Here is a 27,275-nt window from a genome sequence, read left to right on the forward strand (position 1 = left end):
AATTAAGGGATTTTCGCTCTCGCTTTTGAACTAATGACCAAGAGATAGTTTTCTAATTGAAATATGAGAGGTAAGTACCTATACTAGGAATAATTAAAGAAACATTTTAAGGTGGGAAATCTCTTGCTAATGAGCAAAAGATATATAAAAGTCTGTAAGAAATGTTACAAATTTAGTCTTTTTGCAAAAATCCATTACGGTGTGTGCTTTTTGAAAGATGTTTCTTTCATGGGAAGTAAACGAAAATGAACCTCGCAGTGAAGAAGATGAAAGTATTCACGAAGAAGATGAAAATGTTGAAGAAAATTTACCTGGGCCAAGTCGCAGTCGGCGAATGCATCTTTCCTTTGACGCCAAAGAAATTATTAAAAATGTGCATCAAAGTTTACTGGAAAAACAGTGTGCGGCTCCAATTAAAGTGTGCAGTGAACTTGTGAAAATGCCATTCCACTGTGCAACAAATTCTTCAACGGGAAAGTGTTGATAGAAAGAAACGTGACGTATGCAAGTTCTCAAAGATTTCGCAAGAATTGGGAACAGAAATAAAAAAGCTGATATATAAGATAAGTGCCTACAACTGCCAGTCTTAAACAAAAATTAACCGAATTGCAGTTTGACGTCACCTGTTCGGATGAAACGTTTCGTCAATACCTGAGGACCATTGGTTTTACATATAAAACTTTAAACCAACGCGTCTCAATCATGGAAACTCCTCGGATAAAAAAACTGAGATGGGATTATATCACACAAATTAGGCAGTATCGTGAAGAAGGGCGATACATCGTGTATCTCGACGAGACTTGGTACGACCGCCACGATCGTGTCAAAAAGGTACTTTCCGATGGATCATCGAATTGCTGTCTCCAAGGTCCACCTTCACGGGGTAAAAGAATCATAATTTTGCATGCCGGCGGAAGTAATGGATGGATGGGTGTCCAATGGTCTGCTTTTATCTGCAAAAATTTTTATAAATGACGAATGGGCAAAGGAACAGGGCCACATAGTGCTTCGACTGCCTTCTTATTACTGTGTTCTGAATCCCATCGAATTAATTTGGATCTCTCTGAAGAGATCGATTCGAAAGATGAACAAGTTTCCAAATTTAAGCTCGAACGTGGTGGACCTGATTCGAACAGAAGCCGCCAAAATTGGACCAGATTTGTGGAGAAACTGTATTAAACATGTTCAACAAGTTGAGGACAGTTATGTGTCGCCTAATTTTCCCAAATTTGTAATTAATTTAGACGAAAGCGACGGAGATGAAGATTTCACTGACCAATTAATAAAGAAGAACTCTTAATTCTTAATTAATTCTTATTCTAAACCCGGCCCTGTCCCAAATTCGTTCTTAACCACTTTCGGGGACCTGAAAATGATTTACAGTGGGGTTGTTGTCACTTTCGAGAACCCTCATAATCTTTGCAGTAATGAGGACTGTGTGCCATAAAAACGTTAGAAGATTTGAAACAGTATACTCCTCTACACAGTGTTTAAATATTATCTAGTCGAGTGTCTGAGATGAAAAAAAAATCAAATAATTGAGGGATGCTGGGTAATGAATAAATGTGGTCACTCTGTATTTACTCTCAAACGTAAGCATCGACGATAAAAGATAAAGCATTATCTAAAAATATTTTTTTCTTATAATCGGGTCTTTGGAAGATAAGTTGGGAATTGCGCGCTAATTTCGGAGCAGACTGCACATCAGAAATAAAATTATGACGCAATATTGAAATAATTCATTCAGCTCATCAGTACGCAGCAAAAAAGCACATTTTTTATTAAATTATTTATTTGTAATTATTGTAACGCCCATTTTTATATACATAAATAATGATAATGTTAATGAATTAACTAGTAACTTCAAATATTTGGGCTTTATACAAGTTTCAGAAAAATAACAATATTCAGACTTTTCAATTTCACATCCGACTGGTTCTACAGGAACGCAAAACTCAGTTTACAAATCATCTACGTCCGATTAAGAAATAAACATTTGGATATAGAAAAAATTACTATGATAGTAATAAATTAAAAGATACGCGAATATGTAATGGGTAATGAAAATGTGAGCATTGAACTAAAACATCTACAAACAGGTCAAAACAGTAAAACTAATACTTTTGTTCTAAGTACAGTAAAAACGGCGATTATTGCTGGAATTCCGTATGACAAAAGTACCGTGTTTAGAAAATGAACACATACGTCATTGACAGAATGAAAATGATCGGTGTTTTCTATTCTAATTATTTACAAAGTCGTTATTAAAAAAATATCCTCTAAGTCGTGTAACAATGATGCAAAGCAAAATGTACAATTTTGCCAACAATTTTCATAAAATAAAAGAAAACAAAAACTGTAGATATAAACTAATCTCTATATTGTATACAATGAAAGATATAGACAATTTTGAGGCACTTTGAAACATTGTCAGAATTGATCATGACTTGTTTGTAATTTGTTTTGGTTTGGGGGTGATTAACAAAACCGGACTGGAAGGCCGCGAGGGTTTCCGAGTTACCGTCTGTGGAATAACAGTCAACGATTTCGGGATTTTCGGTAAAGACAACGGTGGCTTATTCTCACTAAATCTAGTGTCCAGTTTCTCCACTTGCTTGTCTAGTTTATCTAAAATATTCTCCGACTCACTCGGTTCGTTCTTGGGGCTCGTGGCGGTCGTCGTTTTGGAAATCACTAAACCCTTTCTCGGACCCATGGATTTCAGCACCGAATTGTACGCCACTTTCACTTTTCCAGCGTTAGACGCTTCTTGCATTCTCTTTTGCTTCAGCTCGAAGCTCTTTTTGATCGCGCACATCTTCTTGTAGTCTTCCAGAGTGATATGGTAGGGTTTCCCGCCGGAGATGACTTGCACCAAGCCTGCTTTGCGCTCTGTGTTCTTTTTGGTCGGATCGATGGGAATTAGATTCGGTCTCCAGTTCTTTGTGATGGGGAATTTGATTTTTTGTGACTGTGGGGCTTTGACTAGAGGCGCCACAGGGCGGTTTGTGCCGGGTTGGAGGGAAATCAGACCAGGGGGAGCTCCGACGGGTTTTGGTTTCGTCACGACAGGCGGTGGGATGAGAGGAGGACTGTTGAGTTGGGAGATGGTGATGGGGGTGCTTTTAGGGACATTGGCGGCGTTGATGGTTGGTGGAACTGCTGGTGGTTCCTTCGGGGTGGGATTTGAAGGCTTCGACGTCTTGTTGAAAGGAATCATGCTGATGGGTTGCACGTTACCGGCAGAGGAAGGAATATTATCGTAGGCTCGCAAGCGGTTGTGCACCGATTCGCTGTAGTTGATGGAGTGATGACTGGCGTTGGACGCCAAAATGAGATCGCCATTCCTGAAATACTTCTCCAACAAAATCAAGTGTCTGAGGAAGCTACTTTGGTTTCCGTAGGGCTTCTGGAGCTCTTGCCACAAATGTTTAGTCTCCATGTCATATTGAATCACCGACGTGCACTTCTCCCATCCTTCAGGCGTGCGCTCTTTCACATTACCAAAGTCCACGTGACCCTGTAGAGGAAGATCTTCTTCGCAAGGAAACAATTGCCTCACTGATATGGAAGGATTGGAGCCCAGCCGTTGCACCGCGATATCACTACTTTTATCATTCTTCAATTTCTTGGAAATCTCGACAGCTTGTTTGACAGATTCTGGGCGTGGAAGCTTCTTCATTTGAGGTTTAGTTGGTTCTTTCTTTGATTCAGTGTCACTGCCGCACTCCATCGCAATCGATGGAATTAAAGTGTTGTAGTCCACCATGTAGTCTGAAGGCGATTCTGGTCGAGATGTGGAGTCGTTTGAAGGCACACGGCTTTGGTCGGATTTCTCTACGTCTAGTTGAGTTTCGGCAGCTTCGCCGAGGAGCGATTGGTTCTTTGCTAGTTTCCGCTTCTTACGGAACGGCTCCTTTTCGACTTTTGTGTCCTTGGTCGGAATGATGATGGGCTCTTCGGCGGCGGCCTCATCCATGGGAACAATGTCGTTAAAGTGGAGCAGTCTGGAAACCAAAACCTTCATTTGATGCTTAACACAATCAATGAAATTACCTTTTCTTGTACTCTGTGAAGAAGGTTGCACTATTTTCAGGTCGCTCATCCTGCGCCTTGAGGATAATCGCCGCAAAATATTTACACAACTTACAAACCACCGGTTTATCCGTCAAACTCAGTGGAATTCCTTCCGCGTCTAACGCGGTATTCAGATCTCCAGTTTCAGGTCCTAGGTAATGAACGTGGTTCTTCGCCAAGCGTCTCTTGCACATCGCGCAAACCATAAGATATTCGAGGGCTGAGTAGTGGTCATCGCAGATGGGAATCGAATGCAACCCCGGATTATCCAAGTCTATGTTTATCTGCAAGGAAAAAGTTACGCCAATTCAGTTGAACACCCTCTAAACTCACCACTTCGCAAATACTCTTCCGCATCTTAATAATCCATTTCCTCCTCAAGATATTCGTCGCGACGTTGCGACACCCTAAGACATGGCAGTGGTCTTGTCGTGGCCCAGGCGCCACTGTTGCGCTTCTTTTGTACGATTTATTGGTATACGACGGCGTGTTGGCTTTCCGGTCGACGTGACGATAACACGCGTCGCAAAGACAAGAGTCTCTCGTCAAGTGCTTCTCAGCTGAAAACAACAATGAAGAACACTTCAAGTTACTGCGACGACTTACAAGATAAGATTTTGTTTTGGCGGTCAACACTCTTCATTTGTGCGATGTGGCAAGGCGTGTCGAAAAGACCGAATTTGCCGAAACAGTAGGAACATTCGTCTTTGCAGATCCTTCCAGGGTGGATACTGAAAGAACTGGCTTTCTCTGGGATGACCAGAGCTTTGGTGGCTCCTTCTTGACCGGCGGCCTCGCCGTCGGAGGTGTGTTCGCTACTGCCGTCTAAAAAAAAAAGTTTGAGTTTGGAGCCCGTGAAAGAAACTTGAAGAAAGACCGGTCTAATGGACCCAAAGCAGCGCTCAAGAGTCGAGCAAACAGTGTAGTACGATTAAAATAAAAAAGTGCGATCATAAAGTAAAGAGTTAACCCCAAAACCAAGTAATTACCCATGTTAGAGCGGTTAGAATAATGTGATTTTCTGTGCGCACCAGCCGTGTCGGACGACTGACCACTGTGTTTCCAGCTGGTGGATGGACCCTGAAAAATACACCTAGAGCGATCGTCCCTTCAAAAGTAAAAAACTCACGTCTTTGATTGTCTTATCTTCATCGACTCCGTTCTCACACTCGATACTCTTACTCTTCTTCTGCAGGGTCAACTTCATGCTGGTTCTCCCTTTCTTCTTCTCGCCACGGTTTATTTTAATCACAGTCTTTAGAGTACCAGTGTACAAGTCCGCCTTTTGTTCGACTTTGTCTTTGTTCTTTAGCTTGGCTTCCTTAGCTGCCTTCAGACTTTGCAAGCCTAACGCTTGAAGGATGTTTTCTTTAATGGCTAAGTTTTCGGGACTCTCCTCCTCTTTGTGCCGGTCACCATTCTGGAGGACCACTTCTTCAACACCGTTAACTGGTTCGGCTTCGGGTTTGACTTCCTCAGTTTTGTCTGGAGGATCCGGGATTTCTTCAGGTATCGTTACTTCTTCTAGAGGCTTTTCTTCTTTCGCCGGTTTGTTGTAGAACGCCTCCGTGCTCACAGTCTCCACTTTAGCGCTCTTCTTGTACTTTTTTTTGTCGTCTTTCTCCACGTACTTCTTGTCGTCTTTAGTGTCGTTGAAGGTCTGTTTCATAATATCCAGAATGAGCGACTTTTCAGGAACTTTTACGCTAGGACTTACTGATGTAGTCTCGATAACGTCCTCCTCGTGTTTAATTTGAGCGTTGACGGTGGTATTTTCTTTGTTACATAAATTCGAATTAGTGTCCGTCTCTGTGTCGTTCGACAAACTCCTTTTGATGGGGACATCGCCAAAGTCGTCGAAATTCTCCTTCTTTTCCGGTTTGATGGTCTCTATGTCTTTGTGCTCGTTGTTTTCTGCACCATGGACTGACGACAAATCCGAGAAACTACTGTCAGATTCATACCCTGAAAACTTGGAGAGCGACATCTCGCTACCGCTGAATTCCGAGCAATTTCTGCGTCTTCGTTTATGCGTGAAATCCACACCTTCCAACAGCTCGAGATCTTTCAGTCTTCTTTGTTTTCCATTGCGTAACATCCGCGCCGGGGAGTCCGAGCGCGTTCTGTAAGGGTTGGACCGCCGATTCAGAGGGAGTTTTGGTAAGTTCTTCGCTCGTGGACTAATACATCTAGGGAGGTTATTGAAGATGGAGAGTCTGGTGAGATTTTGATCTCCTTCGCCCGCACTAATGGGGAACTTCTCGATACTGTGCCGGCGCTTGACCACCGGTAAATCTTTGAATTTTCGCACGTTCAGGTCCAACATATCGATGACTTTCCTCTGAGAAGGACTCAACTTACTTAGAGTGTTTTCAATGTCTTTCTTTTTCCTCTTGACGACTTTCTTTGGTTTCAACGATTCGCCTTTTGAAGACTCCGACACGAGGTCTTCTTCCTTGATATCTCCAGCTTTGATCAGCGACGACAAATCGCTCATCACATCTTCAATAGTTTCGGTCTCCACCTTCGCTTTTCTCTTATACACCCGCTTTGTTTTTGTCGGATCCACCGCCAGATTCTCCGTATCCGAGCTGTTCGCCTTTTTCGCATAACTCTCGATCCTGGGCGCCTTCCCCGTTTTCTTCTTCTGTTTATTGTCTTCTTCAATCGGCAGAATCGGCTCCAACACCGGCGGCATACTCTCCTCGCTCTTCACCTTCGCCTTCTTCGGTTTGATCTGTTTAACGCACGTTTTGAGCAACTTCTTCTTCGTTTCGGCGTTCTTCGGGTTTAGCATCGCTTTAATTTTTTGCTTGATTTTCACGTTTTTCTTCATTGGTTTCAACTTTATTGCGATTGTTGGTTTCTTGGTAAGTTTCTTAGGGGCGGCCTTTGTTAGTTTTTTGGCTAAGGTGGGTGGTTTCGTGGGGGTGGTTTTAAGTGGAGGCTTCTCAACGGGGTCATTTTCAACGGGCGGTTTTAATTCGGGGGTCTCTTCTTTGGGCGGCACAGGAGATGATGTGTTTTGTTTTTTGACAGGTGTAGGTTTCTTTTCCCGAGTTGCCATATCATTACAAAGTTCTGGAAGAAGATCAATGTTAACACGAGTTTATTGCGCTGTTAAACTGGTTTGTGAATTTTTTTAAACGAGCTTAGGATATCCGGCATTATATGGACAGATGTGGAGGTTTCGTCCTCGAGAAAATCAGGTGGTAAAATAATAAACACGTCTTAATTGTTTGAATTTCTTTTTCTCAACAATAAAATTTTCCTTCTTTATGTTGGCACGAAATGTCAGGGAAAGTTACAATAATTTGAGGCCATTTCATTCAAAACATTTTTACTTATGTTATATTGACTCTGTTGGGCGGCACCGTAATATTAAATATTCATGTAAATTTAGAACGTTCGGTGATTAATACTATTTGTTACCGAAATTTTCGACGTAAAGTCCCTTAAATCTAATAGAGAAACTTGAAAGTTATAAAATGATTCGCGTACACCTGTTGTACCCGCATGAAAACTCTTCGTACTTCGTTTCAAAATTCGAACCAAAGAGGTTATTGTCTCGTGGATAATTACAAAGAAACCGTTTCTTCCTACTGTAATAAATCAATTCCCAGTTTTTCCTCTCGCATAAAAAACCGATAACTGTAAATATTCATAAATACAAGTAAAAAATCAATTCCTGACACCGCCGCAATTGCGTGAGCTTTCGTATTTCTAACACATTTTCTTCCATATTTCAACCAGAGTGAAAGCTTGAGTTATTATAAAACATTTGGAGCTTTTTCCAGGGGAAAATTGAAGAATCACGACAAATGAGCAGTAAATAAAACGAACTATAATTGCTACAATATCGATGTAGTTATTAATACCGCGATCACAATTATACAAGAAATTTCAATTGCTTTTCTGTAAATATTAATGACCTATTTTGTTAATCCGATTCTGGAGTTTGGAGTTCAGGATCGATTTCTTCATGGGGTGGAAAAACAGTTGAAAATTTAATTATTCTGGGTCAAAAATGAGGCGATTCGATCGATGTTTAGGCCAGAGTTTTCATAAAATGTTTGCTTGAATTTTCGAGACAATTTTGTAACTTTACATGCGATAGTTAAATTAATTCGGTCGGTTTCTGCCCCCACCAGTTTCTTTACATTAAAATGCACTTAATTGAATTGGTAAACACTAAACGACAGACAAACGGAGGAAATTCCAAAAGCGAGAGTCCCATTAATAGATAACAATGCTCAAATTAATCAAACATCGAGAGTTGCATCTTTAAGGCGATTTTTTCGGGTTTTTATACCGAGTGGCTGTAAATTTTTGCGATTTTTTGTCAGGTTGGCAATACTACACCGTATTTTAAAATGATTTTGATTAAGTTACCTTTGGAATGTAATTCCTTTCGTGTTTGCACTAAACCTGTCACTTTGGATTTCTGTCAATGGTGTCATTTGTCAAATGTCAAAATTGCTAATAGGGAGATAATTTAAATAACAAACAGAAAAATTAAGCAGAGGTAAAAGCAGTTTTATCCCTTCATCGGTCCAGTTTTCCTAGATCAATGTCTACCTAATAATTTTTGAAATTTTGAGGTTATGTAACTAACGGTCCAATCATTATCTTTGTAAAGTGGCATTTTTTATTTTGAAAAAATGACAAGAAATGACATTTACGATTGCTCAGGTTTACCAATCTAAGAAAATCTCCTTTATAGTAGGTACCAAAATTTAACAAAATTGTAAAAAGTTGACAACCAGTATAAACTAAAGATTTTCTTATCTCAAAGTTGAAAGTTTTAAATTAAAAATTACTAGTAAATATTGAAATAGTAAAATTACTACTAAATAGGAACAGCAGGCCAAACAAATTAAAATATTTCAAATTCTACTTTCAACGTCCTTTTTGAATAATCCAAATGTGTCATTCTAATTGGCTATGAAATTATATCGTGTTTAATTCAGATAATTCTAAAAAAATATCAAACGTTAAAATACACGCACTTAAACAATAATTTTTATCAATTTTAAGACTTATTTATAAATATTCACTGATATATGGCTTAGGTTTGAATTTTGAGGATTTGGAGCGAAAAGTTTCAAGTAGAAATTAAAATCCATCTCTAGAGAATAATTCATGATAGTTGGCAGTCATGAGTCTAATATCCATTCACAAAAAAATAAAGTTACTAATGTTGGCGAAAACAAAACATCCTAAACGTGACAGTTGGCGAGAGTGGTAATTAAATAGTCGGTTGACGTTTCTAATGTCAAAAAGTCAATTTCAAAGTTTCAAATTCGACTATAATCATACTTTGCGCGAGCAAAAAATAAAGAAATGGATAATTTCTACACTGCATCTTCCCTTAGATAACCTAAAATTAAATAAATAGGTCTGACATTAACAACAAACTTCAAAGTATAGTCCCAAAAATAATTCGATTTATGCAGATCGCCTAGTAGACTCAGATTTACGACAAATTAAGATAATTTGATGGATATTAGTTTCAATTTAATGACTACTTGTCATACATCGTTTTATCGATTTTGAAAATTTGAGTGTAGTCTACACATTACTGTCAATTTGACGTGTCAAAACTGACAGTAATAATGAAATACATAAAGGACGTTTTGCACTTTATGACAATCAAATGCCTTTGATGTCCAAAATAATTTGGTCGCGACTGTAGAAACCCCAAATTTTTGATTTGTTGGTAAAATTACTGCAGAGCTGTCATCAAAAACATCTCAAGAATGACATCATATTAGATATTTCAGGTTTCTTTAGAAGATCTAAAGTTTATGACTAAGGCAGACATTGGTTTGATGTACGTCACGTCGGTTCTTAATTGATATGCTCAAGGTCCAAATTACTTAACCTGGTGGACGTTAATTTTATTTTTTTACTGAGAAAATCTTGAACCGACTGGAAGTTTAGCTCTTGACTGTAAATCTTCATGTAAAATTTCAAAATCAGACAACGAAAGAAAAACCCAAAGCCCATTTCTATATTCAAATCGTTCGTAAAAAACGTAAATTGATTTATAAAAATTGAGTGACACAATAGATAACAACAAAATGGCGCCCCGTTGCTGAATAATTTTGCGATATCGAGTGAAGCTTGAAAGCTCCGCCGTGGATGAAGTCTTCTTGTTTGAACTTAATCTAGCATTGATATTTCCCACGTGGAAATTTTGGATTTCCCTCCACCCTGTTGCTGCAGTAATTTCAGTAAAACTTAGCTAGTAGTGAATCAGTGATCTAGCAATGAAGTTTGCTATTGAAAACCGCTCGTGTGTTTTAATGGGCACCACCCACTTGACGAGCAGTAAAAAAAAGTAATAAAGCTCGTCCAATGTCGCCTTTGTTCAAGAGTGTAGTTGTCGAATCCTGTCGCATAGAGGCGCTCGAAAAACGAAATAATCTCGATAAAATTCCGTTGCATAACCGAAAAATTACAGTATCGGCCACAGCACACTTTCTTATCTGTTAATAAACAAAAAGCGCGCCTCCGCACCCCCCAACTGTGTAAATAAAGTAGCAATGGTCAGCGCCCCCTATGACAGGATGTGCCCCGCCGTGGGGGGCGAGGGCCGGAGCATGGAGGCTGCCCCCCGAAACAAGCGCGTAAACAAAGCAAATGACCTGTTAGCAAGGCGAGTTTCACCATGAAAATCGCGTTATATCGCACGATCGACGCCCGTTTCTGTTTATATCGGATGCGAATCGAGTAGACATGGCGGAAAACGCGAAAAAATCTCGCATCGCGGGGGTAAAACAACAGAAAAATGCTTCAAAGGGTTTCTTACCTTCCCTGAACGGTGTTTCACAACGCCACCTATGATATATGCGTCGTCGCTATTCCACCAAAAGCACGTACTCGGCGCCGAAGGCTCACGATCGCGTCCGACAGCTAAACGATGCACATGTTTGCGACGGATTTTACGGAAATTATCGCCAATTTCGAGGATAATCCGCCGGATTTTCCGATGGTTTCCACGATTTTCGGGTGTAACGCGTCCGAATCCGTGAAAATGTTCAGAAAAATTGCTCGAAAACGGCGTGGAACACGAAAGAAAACTTTGTTATTGACGGCGGAATGTCGGAACTATTAGAATTACTTTGGCTTGTCACGGCGATAGGGACGTGGTTCTTTTGCCAGGAATGTGGCTAGTTGTAACTGTCGCCGGTAGTGGGCAAAATGGCGCGCGAGGCGCTTTTGTACACTCATTTTCCAGGCTTATTTTATTTATTTTGACCAAGGTTCAAGGTCTGATCCGAGACAGGACGGAAAAATCGCGGACTTTATCGAATTTTGTTTAATATTTATTCCGATACGATTAAATACCTCTTTTAGGAATTTAGGCTAAAGTGGAGGGGACATTTTTAGATGCTCTCTCTTTACTCACCCTGTTGCTCGCGGTTTCATCGCGATATCCTTTTACAGGACACCTGCAGGATAACGATTTTAACACGACTTTTTCGCTTAATCCATTTTCACAATCACAAACTAGAAATACACCGTGACAGACCAACATTTTCTCCGGAAAATTATCAAATAAATTGGATTTGTAGACTAAGCGTGTCAAGGCGAAAATATCCCAGATACTGCAGAATTTATGGAAAAATCCGGTCAACAAGCTTTTATTTAGGTCTGTTATTTAATCCCCCATCCCCAATTCCTACAATTTATTAGATATCAATAAATATATTTGAAATTTATCCTAATTTATCCAACTTCTCTTCGATTTCCTTGAATTTTTATGCAGATTTTGTCATTTGAAACAATTAGACAACAAATCAAGAGTAGCAACCACCCCAGTTTTCATTGGCGGAGCTTTAAATTTAGGTATGCACCACCATTTTTTATTGCAAACGTTGAAACTTTCAAGTTTCTAAAAGTTTCGTCAGCCATTTGGCATATTTGACACCAAAGTTAAAACTCGCCACACAAAATTATCGCAAATTCGACTCAATCTTATTTTAAAATTGCATTAAAAAAATCATTGTCAATTCTCACCAACTTAACGAGACTTTAATTTGATGGAGCATTTATAGGGCAATTCTAAAATGCAAATTAAAGTGATGCAGCTCCATTCTACAATCCTTTCAGAACACTAACAGTTGCATTAACTGATTTAACGCAAATGTGGCAAAAATTCGCAGTAAAATGTTAGAAATTTAATTGGCTGCATGCTACGAAGAATACTAACTGTTATCAGTATTCGAGAAGGTAAAACAATCTGCCAAGGCCAACTGTAAAACTCATGGTAAAAATTAGAACTCCCACTTTTGTTTTTTGCAATTTTTTGCAATACGTGTCAATTTTTTGGAAAAGGTTCAATATGAAATTGTTGAAATTGATTTAATAAGCACGTATTAGTTCAGGAAAAAAAATTTTAGCCACAATTTTTAAAACGACTTTATCCATAAGTCCATACTTATACTACTGTTCAGAGTCGTCTTATGGGGTTAATAAAACGTCTTATGTTTTCTTAAAACATTTTTTTTAAATAAATATGTCAGCGGAACGTTTTTCTTTTTATTACTGATGGTATGCTTTTCTTGTCCTCCAATTCTCCAGAACTCCTTCGACAATATAACTAAAATTGCTTTCTTAGCTTCTTAACAGCAACCCATAGAGCATCTCTAGTAAAAAAAACGTTTCATATGACCTTTTTATGTTTGCTGCGGTTATGGACAAAATTTTGTATTGCATTCTTGTCTTATTAGGTGAAATCACTCGCTAACCCTTTTCTTTCGGGTTTTATAAACCTTTTAAGACACTAATAAAAGAAATTACTATTTTCCACACTTATATGAACTGTTTTAACTAACATTTTGTCTACTAGTGGATTAAAGTTAATTTATTCCACCGTTACAAAAAGTTTTCTTCACACCACATTTTGTGTGAAATTTAAATGTATATTTTTTAATTACGAATAATTTGAGTTTGAAATTGTGGATAAAACGTTATATTGTATTCGTATTTTAGTTACATGTATTCCACCTAAGAATGTTAAACACTTGAACTATAAAACGATAAACGTCCTCTAAGCACTTATACAATAAATAACTATTATTTAAAAAAAGTGTTATTAAAATTAAGCTAAATTAAAACTTTAATTTTGATTCAATACTTGACATCATGTTAAAGCGACATGTGATGATTTTTCCACCAATCGAATGTTAGTAATCGTCAAATTAGTTGCGAGATTACTTTAATTAGAATTAAATTATGGTGTAAACCGGCCTATAATGTACTAATAATTTGATTGCTCTATAAATTTCTTGATTTAAGAAAAAATTATTCAATTTCAGTTTGCAAACTTTGAATGTTTCTAAAAAGAGTCAATAACTCAAAAAAACGAAAATTTTAGCTTCAGAAGGAAAACCCTTACGCCACAAAAGTTCGATGTTTGATGATTTCAATCTTTTATTTTATATTTCTTATTGTATAATTTCTCACCGGTAATTTTCCCAGAAAGAATTTCTTGCTGATGATTTGTGGGAATTTTTGTTATCTATAGCTATAGAATCTCAAAGTGTTGACGTTTTATGTTCAACTAAATTTTAAATAAAATAAATTAATTAAGTCTCGAAACTATCGTTTTATTTAAACAAATCTTACAGAAAATTCTAGGTACACTCATTCTGTTCCTAGCAAGTGTGAATCAGACATTTAAAATAAAGTTTACTTCCATCGATTTTTCACCAGGAATGGTGAACGTTTTAGCACTTTTCGTACCAATTCATACCATCAAACCCACTCTTTCATAATTAACTGTTCTTCCATATTTAAAGGCAAAAATGAAAATAAAGTAAGTGTTGATTTCAGTACTAGTGCGTGACTGATTATCTCAACAATTTTTATTATACGCTTGTTCTCACGACAAAATTTTCTCACTAATTCGAATTGTGCAAAAAGATCTTTCAAATCTAATTGAGACAGTGCCACACTAATTTATTGTTTTTTTAAGGTTGCAAGATGAAGGTTTAGTCCTTTTATACTATAGAAATATTTCTCTCGATATTAGCAGGAATCACGGTAATAATGTCGATAACCGCTCTGGCAAGAATTAACAGTTGAGTTTGTAATAACGAACGACTTCCTTCGGTTTCTTTCCGCTGCAAGGTGCAATAAGAGGCGTTTTTAATGTAGTTTTTTTTATTGAGTTTATATATATCTTGCATTACACATAATCTTACTTACAATATTTAAAAACATTGCGTTTACTATACATAGTAGGTTATCTACATCTACATCTAAATTTATCAACATTTGCACTTTCTTCGACACAATAAGTACGTCAATTCGGTAAGATAATGACATGAAAAAATGTGGAACAACGATCCGTTAATTAAGTTCCCTGTTAATTACATAACGGATATTATTTATAGAAAACTATTTCCATTTGGCATAGTCCTTGCAATGTACAGATTATACAAAAGGTTATACAAAATTATAAGTCTCTAAGTCCTAAATATGTACAACAGACAGGTGCGAGTGGAAGCAAGTCGACAAATTGTTTCCATCGCTGTACAGCAAATATTGCACTACGAGAAATAATGAAATATTACAACTTTATACACAGTAGAGAGTCGAGGGAATGACTCGTGCGAGTGAGATTCGATGCTTTCACAAAAATTTGTACATTTTCACTAAAAAATGCATTTTTAGAACCATGTTGTCGTTGCTACGGTGTTGACGTTTCGTTAGTTTCAAGGCTGAACTGGTTAATCGGTTAATTAACGCTTCCTTACTTTGCACAAAAATTACACCTTACGGCAAAGCTCTCGGGGATAATCCAGATGGTCACATTTTCACCCTATTTTTAGTTTGGGTCTTTACCTGAAGGGTGCACCTTTCCCGTCTAACCGATTTGCATTCGCTCTAAGGTCGAAAGAGAAGCATTCTAATTGATAAGCGTTCGGAAATAGAAATTATTATTTTGACGCAGGGCCCATTTTTAAGTGGCATTGGACTAAATTTAGTTCATCAAGGTAAATGTAATAAATTCAATATTGACGGTTAGTATGCTGCTTTTTGTCACTGCAAAGGTCATCAACTTCGAATTACGGATTCAATCAGCACTGACTCATTTTGTATCTTCAGTACAGTGAATCAGAGGATTTTCAGAATGTAAATACTTCAGGCGTGATGGGGTAATTTGTTTATTAGTTTTGAGCAAAGTTTGCGGAGATTTATGGCGACATTCGAAGGAGTTTTCACGTTTTTCCGTTTACGGTCAATTGGTTTTTAATTACTATTAAATTAATTGGAAATTTCAATACAATTTGAGTTAGGCCATTTTTGAACAATTCAACATTCTTTTGAGCGTTTGTTTTTCGGAGTTAATTTCACATCTTTTATCATTTTGAGGAATTTTCAAGCTTTCGCTTGAGTCAATCTCTAAATCAGTTTTCACCTTTTAGTGTTAATTTGGGTGTGAATTCATTTCATTTTTTGGTTAGTCGTTAGTAGTTGGTTACAATTTTCATGTTTTTTGAGAAATCTAAAAGTGTATAATGGCAACCAAAATTTACAGAATCGTGAGTCATGAAAAAAATCAGAGAATCTATTTTTTGCTTCTTTTTCATTCTTTATCCTAATGCATTGCTAGTTGAAGTAGTCCAAGGTATACAATGATCAGTAAAAAAAATTACCATCAATTTACCAAACACCCTGTATGATGTATAAAGTGAAAATTATTTTTTGATATATCAATATTAAAACCATTTCCGTTATTTATTATCTTTTTATTTTACAATTTAATCGGTTTGCCCAATTTTTTTTCACTAAAATTCGTATTTTTGTTACTTTTTAAGTGATGTTATGACAATGAAATTTGGAAAAGTTACTATTTTTACAGTGTTCATTAACTGTGCTAAAATCCAAATCTTTAAAACAAAAAAATAGAGATTTAAAAAAATTTCATTTTAGTACGAACCAATTTTTTTTTACTTTTCTACATTAAAATTCGTATCTTTGTTAGTTTGTAAGTTATGACTACGAAATTTCAGGAGGTTACAACTTTTAAAGCGTTCATTATCTCTATAAAGGTACAAAAATTTAGAACAAAAATTAGAAATTTTAAACAATTTCATTTTAGGACAAATCAAAACTTTTTAACTTTTTTTCCATTAAAATTCGTATCTTTGTTAGTTCTTAAGTTATGAGTATGAAATTTAAGGAGGTTACTACTTTTGAAGTGTTCATTAACTGTACCAAAGTACAAAATTTTAGAACAAAAAATAAAAATTTTACAAAATTTTATTTAAAGACACACCAAGAATTTCTTGTTTCACCTAATTATTGGAAGTAAAATCTTCGACTCTACTTTGTGCTTTGTGAACTTCTTCTGAAAATTTTCATTTATAGATAATTTTGTAGTCCTTAATTTTTGAACCCCGTGGAAGCTGATTTCGTATGACAAATAATTATAGACTTTCCTTTAAAAAGTTAAAAAATTTGGCTCCTGGAAAAATTGTAAAACGCCATTAATTATTGCTCCTTACTAAAAAGGATACATGGGTTTCGTCCAAAATTTTGCTACTCAGTGCAAAGTTTCCTCAAAAAAACTAGGAGCGAGAAAACTTGATAAAACAGACAAACATCATTGTCAGATGAAATCAGCTTCGACACTATTTTCTAGTTCCTGAGCTTCTGAGAATAAAAATTCAACTATGTTTACTGAAGTAATTTCACGATTATCCAATTAAATTTACACTTCTGTACGTTAAGAAAAACTAGTGTAAACGATACTTTAATGTCATTATGATTAATGTTTTGAAACGTCAAAGTTGATTATTTATGGGGAATATTAAGGTCATTTCACTTTTGATTGACATTGTCCAAAATTCTATTCTATGACGTGACACGACTATGGACGTGTTGTTCAATTTTTGAGGTTTTTCTACATCCAAATTTCAAAAAATTAAACATTCGAAAGCTGTTTTAGGTTGCAAATGTGTATCAAAAGACACCAATTGTAAAATGTTGCAATAAAGAAATAAAAGATATTATAATTAAAGCCAACTTTACTTCATAAGAAATAGTAGTTTGGGCAGTTAAAGTCCGTTTTTTTATTAAAAAACACCGCACTCTCCCACCACTTTACAACCGGCAACGTCGTCGATTGTGACTTTTTGGTGATAAAATCAAATAGGTTAGCTGCCTAATTGACAATTTGATTACACAAAACGGCCTTTCAGGCTGTGCCGAGTCTTTTCACTATTAAATCCTTTGATTTGCAATCCATCAGGCTGTAAAAGAAACGTTTTCAACAGAAACACTGCGTAATTTTCAGAAATGTTAAAAATTTGACAACTATTTTCTCACCAAAAATCTCCCTAGGCAACGTTGCCAGTTGTAATGCAGGAAACGATTGCGGTGTTGGTGGCTTTTAAAAAAAAAACGGATTTTTCGTGAATTAGCTTTTTGAAATACAAAAGACGATCGTGTAAGTTAAGTCAATGTAATTTGTAGAATTAAATTTCTTTAAACATAAGTAGCATCTGGAGAACAATTCATTTTACTTGGATCATGTTTAAGGATTTACACTAATTAATTATGTGTCTTGGATGCACAGCAATCTTCATGTCAAAATTGACACATCTCAAATTTCGGAAGAGCAATAATGCCATCTTTGTCACCTAAAAATTTCCAAAGTTCATTCATCAAGATTTTAACCGTAAATAAAGAAATAACTGTCAAAGTGGACATTTGCAACCTAAATGGACTGTACAGTTGGTTTAGGTTTAAATGGTCTACTTAATGTCGCAAATTCTAAAATTTTCATCATGTAACTCGTTCCTATTGCCGATGTGAATTGGGTTTTGGGGAACAAAAGACGATCGTGTAAGTTCTGTCAATGTAAATTTTTCGGAATTAAATTTGTTTGTTACGCTTTTTAAACAGCACTCGTATCTGAGGGGAATTTTACTTCACAGGAACCTCTTTAATTACTTAATACACAGAGCATCTCATGTCAAAACTGTCAAATGTCAAATTCTGGGAAAGAATGTTGCCAACCTTGTCGTCTTGAAATTTCCAAAGATCCATCAAGATTCATAAAAATTCCTACTGTCAAAGTGAACATTTTCAACTTAAACTTACTGTAAATTTGTTTCAGAATTCTCGGAAATTAGCCATAATTAAATATAGACTACTTATGGATGTATTTTTTATCCACTTATTCCCGATTTGCTGGATTGCAACTCCACTTGCGTGATGACTCAAATCAAACATTTCTTGGCTGAACTAGAATAAATCCGTTTTATAAATAAAAAGTCACACGGCCACTTGAGTCATTGTTTCCGATAAAAAATCTGTTGATACTTTCAAAGTAAAAATCCCAAGTGCGCTTCCGGATGATTTAAGTCGAGTTCGCCTCAATAAAATACTTCTCTTTCCTTTAATTTAGCCAAAGCTCAAGACCATTTCCGCAAGCTTCACAACCATTTTTAAGTATCTTCGCTTCCTGTAAAAAATCACAGTTCCCACCGCGCATTTTACCCGCAACTACTCCCTCATCTGCCCTTCTTCATTCTGTCAGAAAATACTCGGACTAGTCTCTGCATTGACCACTTCCTGGTGATGCAAATTGTTCGCATTAGCATCGCTCGACCTCACCTGCATCATAAGATTATGGTTGAGCATTTTCGCGCTATGTTCTTGAGCTTTAGCTCGCAGACAAGCAATGGAGTTGTTCCTGAAGGCTTCTGGATCTTCTGGGTACGGTGGTTGCGTCGATGGTAGAACATGCTGTTGTTGATCTTTATCACCGGAAACCGTGACGCTGTGACCGGGAGGTGGCTGCTGCTGTTGAGTTTGTTGGCTGGAGGTGGCGCTCGTGTCGCTTGTTTCCGTTCGCATGGATGTTGTTTCTTCATGGTCGCTGTTGCTTTCTTGATCTTTGAGATGTTCCGCCGCCTCCAAGGATTTACGGTGCATTCCTGCAAAGGAAAGTTTTATCAAAACGGGAGGTGGGACGGTTTTAGCGCTGCTTTTGAGGCCGATTAACTAAATTAAAGAAAGAAAGGGGGAGAAAGTGAAATCATCATTGGAATTACTGCGAAGGGGCGGTGGTTGAAACCTGGCAGCGAGAAAAAGTGCAGGTGATATAATGCACAACTCTTGATGTAGGTCACGTGGGGAAAACTTGCAGATTGGAGTTGGTAGTGTCGAAGAGAAAGCTTCGGGATTGACATTGAAAAGACTCCACTAATATGGAAATTTTTACAAGAAATTTTTTTTTTCTTGACTTTAGATTTTGTTTTACTCTTTAGATCGAGTACCTTTATTTCCGTTTAATGAAACTTTTATTGTTCTAAACATCTAAATATGTATCTAAATTTTTCGGCGCCAAAAAATAGCTTCTACTTTTAATTTCTTCGGAATATTTCCGTGAAAAATTGAAAATTCTATTGCACCGATTTTGCTCATTCACTGATTAAAGCGAACATAAATTATAGAATTTTTTACTGTATTCAATAAAAGTCGGCAATAAAAATTTAATAGCAGATAACCCACCTAAAATAATGAACTTAACTTTGAACAGTCCTTGCATTGTCAAATCCGAATTGTAACAACAAGGCATTTATTTAAATAAATAAATATTTAATTGTTATCAACATTACGAGTATTGTGATTATGATTTGAAGGATTAATAAATGAATTTTGATAAATACCTGAGTCTATAATGTCTCTCTTTCTTCGCAACTCTGTAAAAGAAAGAGAACATTATAGTTTTTCTGAAAAATTGAGTTCGAGAAGTGAAAATATCCCCACAACCCCCCTAAATAAAATTCATCATTGCCACTTGAGCCAAGTTAATAATCTCCATGTGACCGTCTTTATTAACGTTAGAAAGCGTATAACTGAAGCTTTGTGACGCTGTTCCAAGGCTAGATAACTGGGACATTCGTTGCTGAGTACACAACGTGGCAATTAAAATTAGCAGTGCAAGAGCTTGGTAACGACATCACGCGGCCGCATCGTAAACTTCAACATTTGCTGGTGGAATTTTATACGAGGACTTGTTTCATCGTTTTACATTTCATTTATAATTTTACTGTTATGTTTACGTTTACATACTGAAGATCAGAACGGTACAGAGCGGTTATAATATAATTTCATTCGAGGAGTGGTGAAAAATTTCTGCACATTCTAAGTGTGCACTGCGAGGTCCTTTCTAATTAAATTCAATTAGGACGATGTCTTTGCAGTGCTAAATGGAGATTAAAAGAGTATTATTGAAAGATTCATTTAGCTATTTTAAAATGATGGTTGAATGTAAGGCTGAATTACTGTTATTTTCACAATTAAAGTTTATCGCTTGTGACTCAGCTATCATAAAACTGATAATTATATAAACATTATCGAGCGAATAATGAAATGGACGCAAGAAACGCACCTTCAAAGTTTTTATTGCTTCCTATTATATTATATTGAATTTAGCCACTTTGAAAAACGGAAAAGATATAAGATTTTCATCACTCATTAGGTAGGAAAGGTTTCAGATCCTTTGAATAAATTATTGTGAACCTTTTCACATTTTTTACATTACGATCTGTTAGTATTTTAGTTGCTTTAAGTTTTTTTCTTATTAATAGTTGCATCCTTTTCACTCCTTAAACTGGGAATTTTCTTTACGTTTGTTAGAGCGAACAAAAAAATTAATTTTAAACTTGTAATTTTAAAACTTTCATTGGTTTAACAATGCTTTATAAATACGTTTGTGTCGTTTGCCTACTGAGTCCAAAGCCAAAATTATAGAGCAAGTAGGAAAAGATCTAAAAAATTTCATTTTTGGAACGAACCGAAAAGTGAAATTAAATTAGACGTGTAATTTTGAAATTTTAAATGATTCAGCAATGTAAATTTAGGTGATTACTAGTTTTCGGTCGGTTTTCAACTGTGCCAAAAACCTCAATTGCAGAGCAAAAAATAGTAGAAATGCTATTCAAGTACATAAATGACTACTTTAAGGTTACTTGTCTACTGTGGCAATAATAAAAATTATAGAGCAGACGAGAAGAATTCTAGAAATTTTCATTTTTAGGAAGAACCAAAAATAAAATTAGACATGTAATTTTAAAAATTTTAAATTGTATAGAAATGTCGTTTGGGAAAATAATTGTATTATGTCGGTTGTTAACTGTGCTAAAACTCACAATTAGAGCAACAAATAGTAGTTTTAAAAAATTTTATTTTTTGAACGAACCAAAAAATTTAATTAAAGGCGTATAATTTTTAAACTTTAAATGGTACAGCAATGCTATTCATTGAAATTACTACTTTTAAGTCACTTGTATACTGTGCCAAAAATCAAAATTATAGAGCAGACAAAAATGTTCTATAAATTTTCATTTTTAGAAAAGACCAAAAAGTAAAATTAAACGTGTAATTTTAAAACTTTAAATGATACAGTAATGTTATTTGGGGAAATTACTACTTTGAAATCAATTTTCAACTGTGCCAAAACCCACAATTATAGAGCAACAAATAGTAGTTCTAGAAAATTTTATTTCTAGGACGGACCAAAAAATTCAATTGAAGAAGTGTAACTTTGAAACTTTAAACGGTATAGCAATGTTATTTGGGGAAATTACAATTTTTAGGTTGCTTGTCCACTGTGCCCAAAGCCAAAATTATAGAGCAAATGAGAAAAGTTCTAAACATTTTTATTTTTAGGGCAAACAAAAATATGAAATTAAATACGTGTAATTTTGAATCTTTAAATGATACAGCAATGTTATTTGAGGAAACTATTTTTTTTGGATCGCTTGTCTGCTGTGCTTAAAGCCAGAATTATAGAGCAAATGAAGAAAATTCTAGAAATTTCCGTTTTTAGGACAAACCAAAAAAAAAATTATAAGTAATTTTGAAACTTTAAATGGTACAGCATTGTAATATCGGAAAATTACTACTTTTGAACCGCTTGTTTACTGTGCCAAAACCCAAAATTATAGAGCAAACGAGAAAAGTTCTAGAAATTTTTAGTTTTAAGACGAACCAAAAAATAAAATTAGACGTAATTTTGAAACTTTAAATGGTACAGTATTAAAATTTGGGGAAATTACTACATTTAATCGTTTGTTTACTGTGCCAAAACCCAAAATTATAGAGCAAACAAGAGAAGTTCTAGAAATTTTTAGTATTAAGACAAACCAAAAAATAAAATTAGACGTAATTTTGAAACTTTAAATGGTACAGCATTGTAATATGGAAAAATTACTACTTTTAAACCGCTTGTTTACTGTGCCAAAACCCAAAATTATAGAGCAAACGAGAAAAGTTCTAGAAATTTTTAGTTTTAAGACGAACCAAAAAATAAAATTAGACGTAATTTTGAAACTTTAATTGGTACGGTGTTGAAATTTGGAAAAATTACTACTTTTGAGCCGCTTGTTTACTGTGCCAAAACCCAAAATTATAGAGCAAACGAGAGAAGTTCTAGAAATTTTTAGTTTTAAGACGAACTAAAAAATAAAATTAGACGTAATTTTGAAACTTTAAATGGTACAGTATTAAAATTTGGAAAAATTACTACTTTAAAGCCGCTTGTTTACTGTGCCAAAACCCAAAATTATAGAGCAAACGAGAGAAGATCTAGAAATTTTTAGTATTAAGACAAACCAAAAAATAAAATTAGACGTAATTTTGAAACTTTAAATGGTACAGTATTAAAATTTGGAAAAATTACTACTTTAAAGCCGCTTGTTTACTGTGCCAAAACCCAAAATTATAGAGCAAACGAGAGAAGTTTTAGAAATTTTTAGTTTTAAGACAAACCAAAAAATAAAATTAGACGTAATTTTGAAACTTTAAATGGTACAGCATGGTAATATGAAAAAATTACTACTTTTGAGCCGTTTGTTTACTGTGCCAAAACCCAAAATTATAGAGCAAATGAGAAAAGTTCTAGAAATTTTTAGTTTTAGGACAAACCAAAATAAAATTAAACGTAATTTTGAAACTTTAATTGGTTCAGTATTGAAATTTGGAAAAATTACTACTTTTGAGCCGCTTGTTTACTGTGCCAAAACTCAAAATTATAGAGCAAATGAGAGAAGTTTCAGAAATTTTTAGTTTTAAGACGAACCAAAAAATTAAATTAAAGACATGTAATTTTGAAACTTTAAATGATTCAGCAATGTAAGTTGAGAAAATTACTACTTTTGAGTCATCAAGTGTACTAAAGCAAATTATAAAGCGAAAGAAAAAAATCCTAGAAATTTCTATAGTTTGGATGAACCGACAATTTTAAAAATTTGAAAGTCGATTCTTTTTGCTATTTTGAACGAAACAGCAACGTAATTTGGGAAAATTATTACTTTTAAGTCCTTTATCAAGTGTATCAAAGCCCAAAAATATAGAGCAAAGGAAAAACAATCTAGAAATTTTATTATCAGATCAAACAAAAATTTTTTAAAATGTTTAAAAATGTGTATCTTTGCCATTCTAATTAGTACCCCAATGAAATTTAGGGAAATTATTACTTTTGAGTCGCTTATTAAATGTAGCAAAATCCAAAATGATAAAGCAATCGAGAAAAAATTTAAAAATATATACATATTATGTACTTGTTAGAACGAACTAAAATTTTTGTAGACGTGTAATGTGGCAATTTGAACAATATCAGAATATTTGCATAAGTTATGAATATTGTGCTCTTTATCAAATAAACCAAATTCCAAAATTATAGGAGAAAAAACACAAGATCTATAATTTTTTTAGAGTGAACAGAAAATCAATTTTAATTCACACTTGTAATTCTAGACAATTTTACAAATTTTTCAGAGATTCTCTAGATGATTTGCTCTTTTAGTTTCAACTGCAATTCTTTAAGATTTTGTAAAATATTGATTTTTAGGGAATATTTATTTCAATTTCCAAAAATTCTCTTAAAATGGTCCAAAATTTCCTCGGAATCTTATGGGATTTGTGGTATTCACTATGATTTCAAAAAATTTTTTAAAATTCTTTGGGACTCTTTAGTTGCACATTCTTCCGATTCTTTTGTAATTTGTATTATTTATGTCGTATTTATTCATTTAAGTCTTATCTTTAATGAGACGGTGAGATTTCTTATAAAGTTGGAAACAACCGACCTTTCTTTTATTTTAAGAAATAAATTAGTAATCGAATAAAATCGACGTCAAAGTTGGCTTTGGAATCCATCAGTGTTACCAACATATTTCAAATTTCAAAGTCCACTTGGGCGTTGATTTAATTCGATCGCCCGGACTAATTGAATGTATTTAGAATGATTGAATTTCTGATGGTTTAAAAATGTCAACAACATAATAGTTACTAACCTGGGGCTCTGACTCGTCTAATTTTGTGCAGATAGGAAGAAAATTCTCGTCTTCTGAGGACAACGGTTGCAGAATTCTAAAATCTGCGGAATTTCCAAACTTACATTTTGATTCTTTCAAGATAAAAAAATTGTTTTTCTTTACTTTTGTGCCTATTCTAAGTTGTCCTCCAATTTCCAATAAAATAAAATTAACGAACTAAAATTTCTATGTCACCTCAAAAGCAGCCACTAAAAGTACCAAGAAAAAGACATACAGTCATTACCTAGCAGCCACGGCGCAACACACTCGTTCTCTTTGGCGCTCTTGAGGATGGTCTCTGGTAGAGGTAAAGAATGTCGAACCATGGCCCCATATAGGCCGTACTCAGCCATGATGGTACTCCTCCCCCAGCACTTTTCCGTTTTCCTCCATTTCGCTCTTCTGTTTTGAAACCACACCTGAAAAACAAGCGGAGAATTTGAGATTCCGCCGGCGGACGCAAACAATGAATATCGACGGGAGAAATCAAATATCCTGATCGGATCCCGACTAATCCCGCATTGATTCCCGAGAAATGCGCCTGTAATGAGCTGTTAGCGATCGAATCAATCACTTTCCGTCGGAGATTCGGACTAAGACGCTCCTCGAGCAAATTAATTTAATGATTTCATAGCGCAGGCAGAAGGTGAAAATAACGGCGCATTTTGGAGGAAAACCAGCAAAATGGAAAACTCCCCGCATCGATCATTTTTCTTCTCTGTTTTCCAACAATGATTACAGCGTGCATTGCAAACGGACTTTGTTGGAAAACAGCGTGTTATCGCGGGTGTCTCCCAATTTTCAATTTTCCAATAACAATGGAGCCGTGTGTTTGACGTTCGTTGAAATTGCCGGTAGGATCGTTCAAACTGCGTCAGAATGTGTTGGAAACAAAGCGTTAGGCGTATCACAAATTATTTAATTTCCACTAATACCTTAAATAATTAATCGGAAACAAAACATGAATAGAATTATAATTAGAGGCAGACAACAAAATCCGGGGACAATGAAATAAATGTCAATAACAGAGGGTTGAGGGGTGGGGGATGCAGTCTAAACAGCAGTAGCAGTGCAGATAAATCGGAGAGTCGAAAATGTGTAATTCCGAACACAATGAAACCGATTAGCCCCCGCCGTGCTACGTTACAGAATTAATTAACAAATTAAATTAGAAATTAACTTGTTGTATAGAGGCGTTCGGAGCACAACTCGTGCAGACTGACGCCGGTCGTTATACCTACGCTCAACTTGATAATTCGTTTAATATTTTGTTGGAACTTCTCGAGACAATATTATAATTGACGCTTCAATCTTTACAAATACTTTTGATGGCGCAACATTTTTATTTTAGGTAGCTCTTCAGGTTACCACGTTAATTCGACGATAAAAATTATGCCTGCACATATTATTTATTATTTAAAAAAGGGTGAGTTTATAACTAACACAAGTTTTAATGAGACCCTCATCATTACCTAAATTAAATCTCGCTGATGTAATATTTTAATTATACAAACCGACTTGCTAGAAAAAAAAAAAGTTACCATTTCATTGTAATATTAATTCAGTTTTAGTTTGTTATTCCATAATATTTATTGGAAAAAATGCGAATTATAGTAATGAGTTTTTTCTTTCAGTTTACTGGGGCAAAATAATAAATACAACAAATTTCAATTATTTAGTTTATAAATATTATTGTTCTTATGCAGGGCGAATGTAAAAGCACCCGAGCCGCCACGAGGGCTATTTTCAAGAGAAAACGAGTAGATAGGCGCATATTCACGGTAGCATAGCACGGTTGCCTATACGTCCTTACAAAGAGACAGCTTTTGGACCTCGAGATTGATTAAAATCGCTGCATTGTTCTGTTTGAAAAATATTTATCACCAACAATGTAATCGAAGGAAATGACAGTTTTCTACATTTGATACTAAATATTTTAAGCAAAATTTCTCATTGTTCACATGGTTTAAATTAAATAACAAAATCCAGTTTTAGGGTTATTGTGCAACACTTGTGCAACATTTGTGTCCACCCCCAAAATCGTTTTTAATTTTTTAATAAAGACAAAATTTTTGACGAATCAAACAAAAGTTGACAAATCTCTAGAGCTGACACAAAAATTTGTTTTTTATTACTGATAGTTTTTTTTTTAATATAAATGTGTTAAAAACATCTCAGTTTTAGATTCAATGCAATTTGTCTTCAAAATTTGTGAAAAAAATGCTGTTTTATCAAGTTAGTTTCCAATTTCATTACGTCAAAATTGGGAACTACGTTTACACCCATCTGTCAACATCTCGTGTAACAAATTTTTTCGCAAATTTTAAATACATTTGCATTAGATTTAAAGTAAAAACTCAAATATTTGTAACACAGTTATGTTGCAAAAAAATTGAATTCGCGAATTCTAATAATAAATTCTAATAAATGAATAAATAATAATTCTAATAAATTGAATTCTGCAGATTTTCGCCGTTTTTTGTCTTGAATTCGCAAAGAAGAGCTCGAAATCTACATAACCACCAATTTTTATCAAGATTCAACGAGTAAATTGCAAGAAAACAGCAGAAATCTGCCCGAAATCATCAAAATTCTTTGAGAAATCCGCTTATTTCGATGCTAAACGACGATTTCTCGCTGATTTTCGCCGTTTTCTGGCTTGAATTCGCAAAGAAGAGCTCAAAATCTACAAAACCATCAATTTTTATCAAGATTCAACGGCTGAATTGCAAGAAACCAGCACAAATATGCACGAAATCATCAAAATTCTTAGAGAAATTTGCTTATTTTGATGCAAAACAACGATTTTTCCCTGATTTTCGCCGTTTTCTGGCTTGAAATCGCAAA

The 27,275-nt window shown here is 35.2% G+C and overlaps 2 protein-coding genes across 7 annotated transcripts in view; both read right to left on the reverse strand.

Moving 5' to 3' along the window:
- Positions 1-2,359: 2,359 nt before the first annotated feature.
- Positions 2,360-11,264, reverse strand: east (enhanced adult sensory threshold). 3 transcript variants are annotated; one of them, XM_088042896.1, is made up of 8 exons: positions 10,892-11,264; positions 5,795-7,158; positions 5,207-5,737; positions 5,067-5,157; positions 4,684-4,902; positions 4,411-4,637; positions 4,057-4,361; positions 2,360-4,007 (listed from the first exon to the last, which is right to left on the reverse strand). In XM_088042896.1, the coding sequence occupies exons 2-8, from the start codon at positions 7,142-7,144 to the stop codon at positions 2,441-2,443; spliced, it is 4,290 nt and encodes a 1,429-aa protein (XP_087899022.1). In that variant the 5' UTR covers positions 7,145-7,158; positions 10,892-11,264; the 3' UTR covers positions 2,360-2,440. The 3 variants fall into 3 exon arrangements, with proteins under 3 accessions (XP_087899022.1, XP_087899021.1, XP_087899020.1); XM_088042895.1 differs by having other exon boundaries at positions 5,109-5,157; positions 5,207-7,158; XM_088042894.1 differs by having other exon boundaries at positions 5,207-7,158.
- A 5,560-nt stretch (positions 11,265-16,824) lies between these two features.
- Positions 16,825-27,275, reverse strand: part of LOC148169439 (uncharacterized) — an 81,718-nt gene continuing 71,267 nt past the window's right edge. For 2 of the 4 annotated variants that reach the window (XM_088043606.1, XM_088043605.1), the window contains exons 5-7: positions 24,673-24,847; positions 19,776-19,808; positions 16,825-19,040 (exon numbers count right to left, since the gene is read on the reverse strand). In XM_088043606.1, coding sequence (XP_087899732.1) covers positions 18,637-19,040; positions 19,776-19,808; positions 24,673-24,847 — 612 coding nt within the window. In that variant the 3' untranslated portion in view covers positions 16,825-18,636. The remainder of the gene's footprint in view (positions 19,041-19,775; positions 19,809-24,672; positions 24,848-27,275) is intronic. The other 2 variants (XM_088043608.1, XM_088043607.1) reach the window with 1 other exon arrangement.

This window comes from Gnatocerus cornutus, chromosome 8 (assembly GCF_029298725.1).
Source record: "Gnatocerus cornutus isolate USDA-ARS CGAHR chromosome 8, icGnaCorn1.1, whole genome shotgun sequence".
Lineage (NCBI taxonomy): Eukaryota > Metazoa > Arthropoda > Insecta > Coleoptera > Tenebrionidae > Gnatocerus > Gnatocerus cornutus.

Excerpts from the sequence above, each read along its gene's own strand:
- east (XM_088042894.1), bottom strand. The coding sequence starts at position 7,144 with ATGGCAACTCGGGAAAAGAAACCTACACCTGTCAAAAAACAAAACACA. Across the intron at positions 4,362-4,410 it reads GGAAGAGTATTTGCGAAGTG|ATAAACATAGACTTGGATAA; the intron begins GTGAGTTTAGAG and ends TTTTCCTTGCAG. Across the intron at positions 4,008-4,056 it reads TTCACAGAGTACAAGAAAAG|ACTGCTCCACTTTAACGACA; the intron begins GTAATTTCATTG and ends TTTGGTTTCCAG.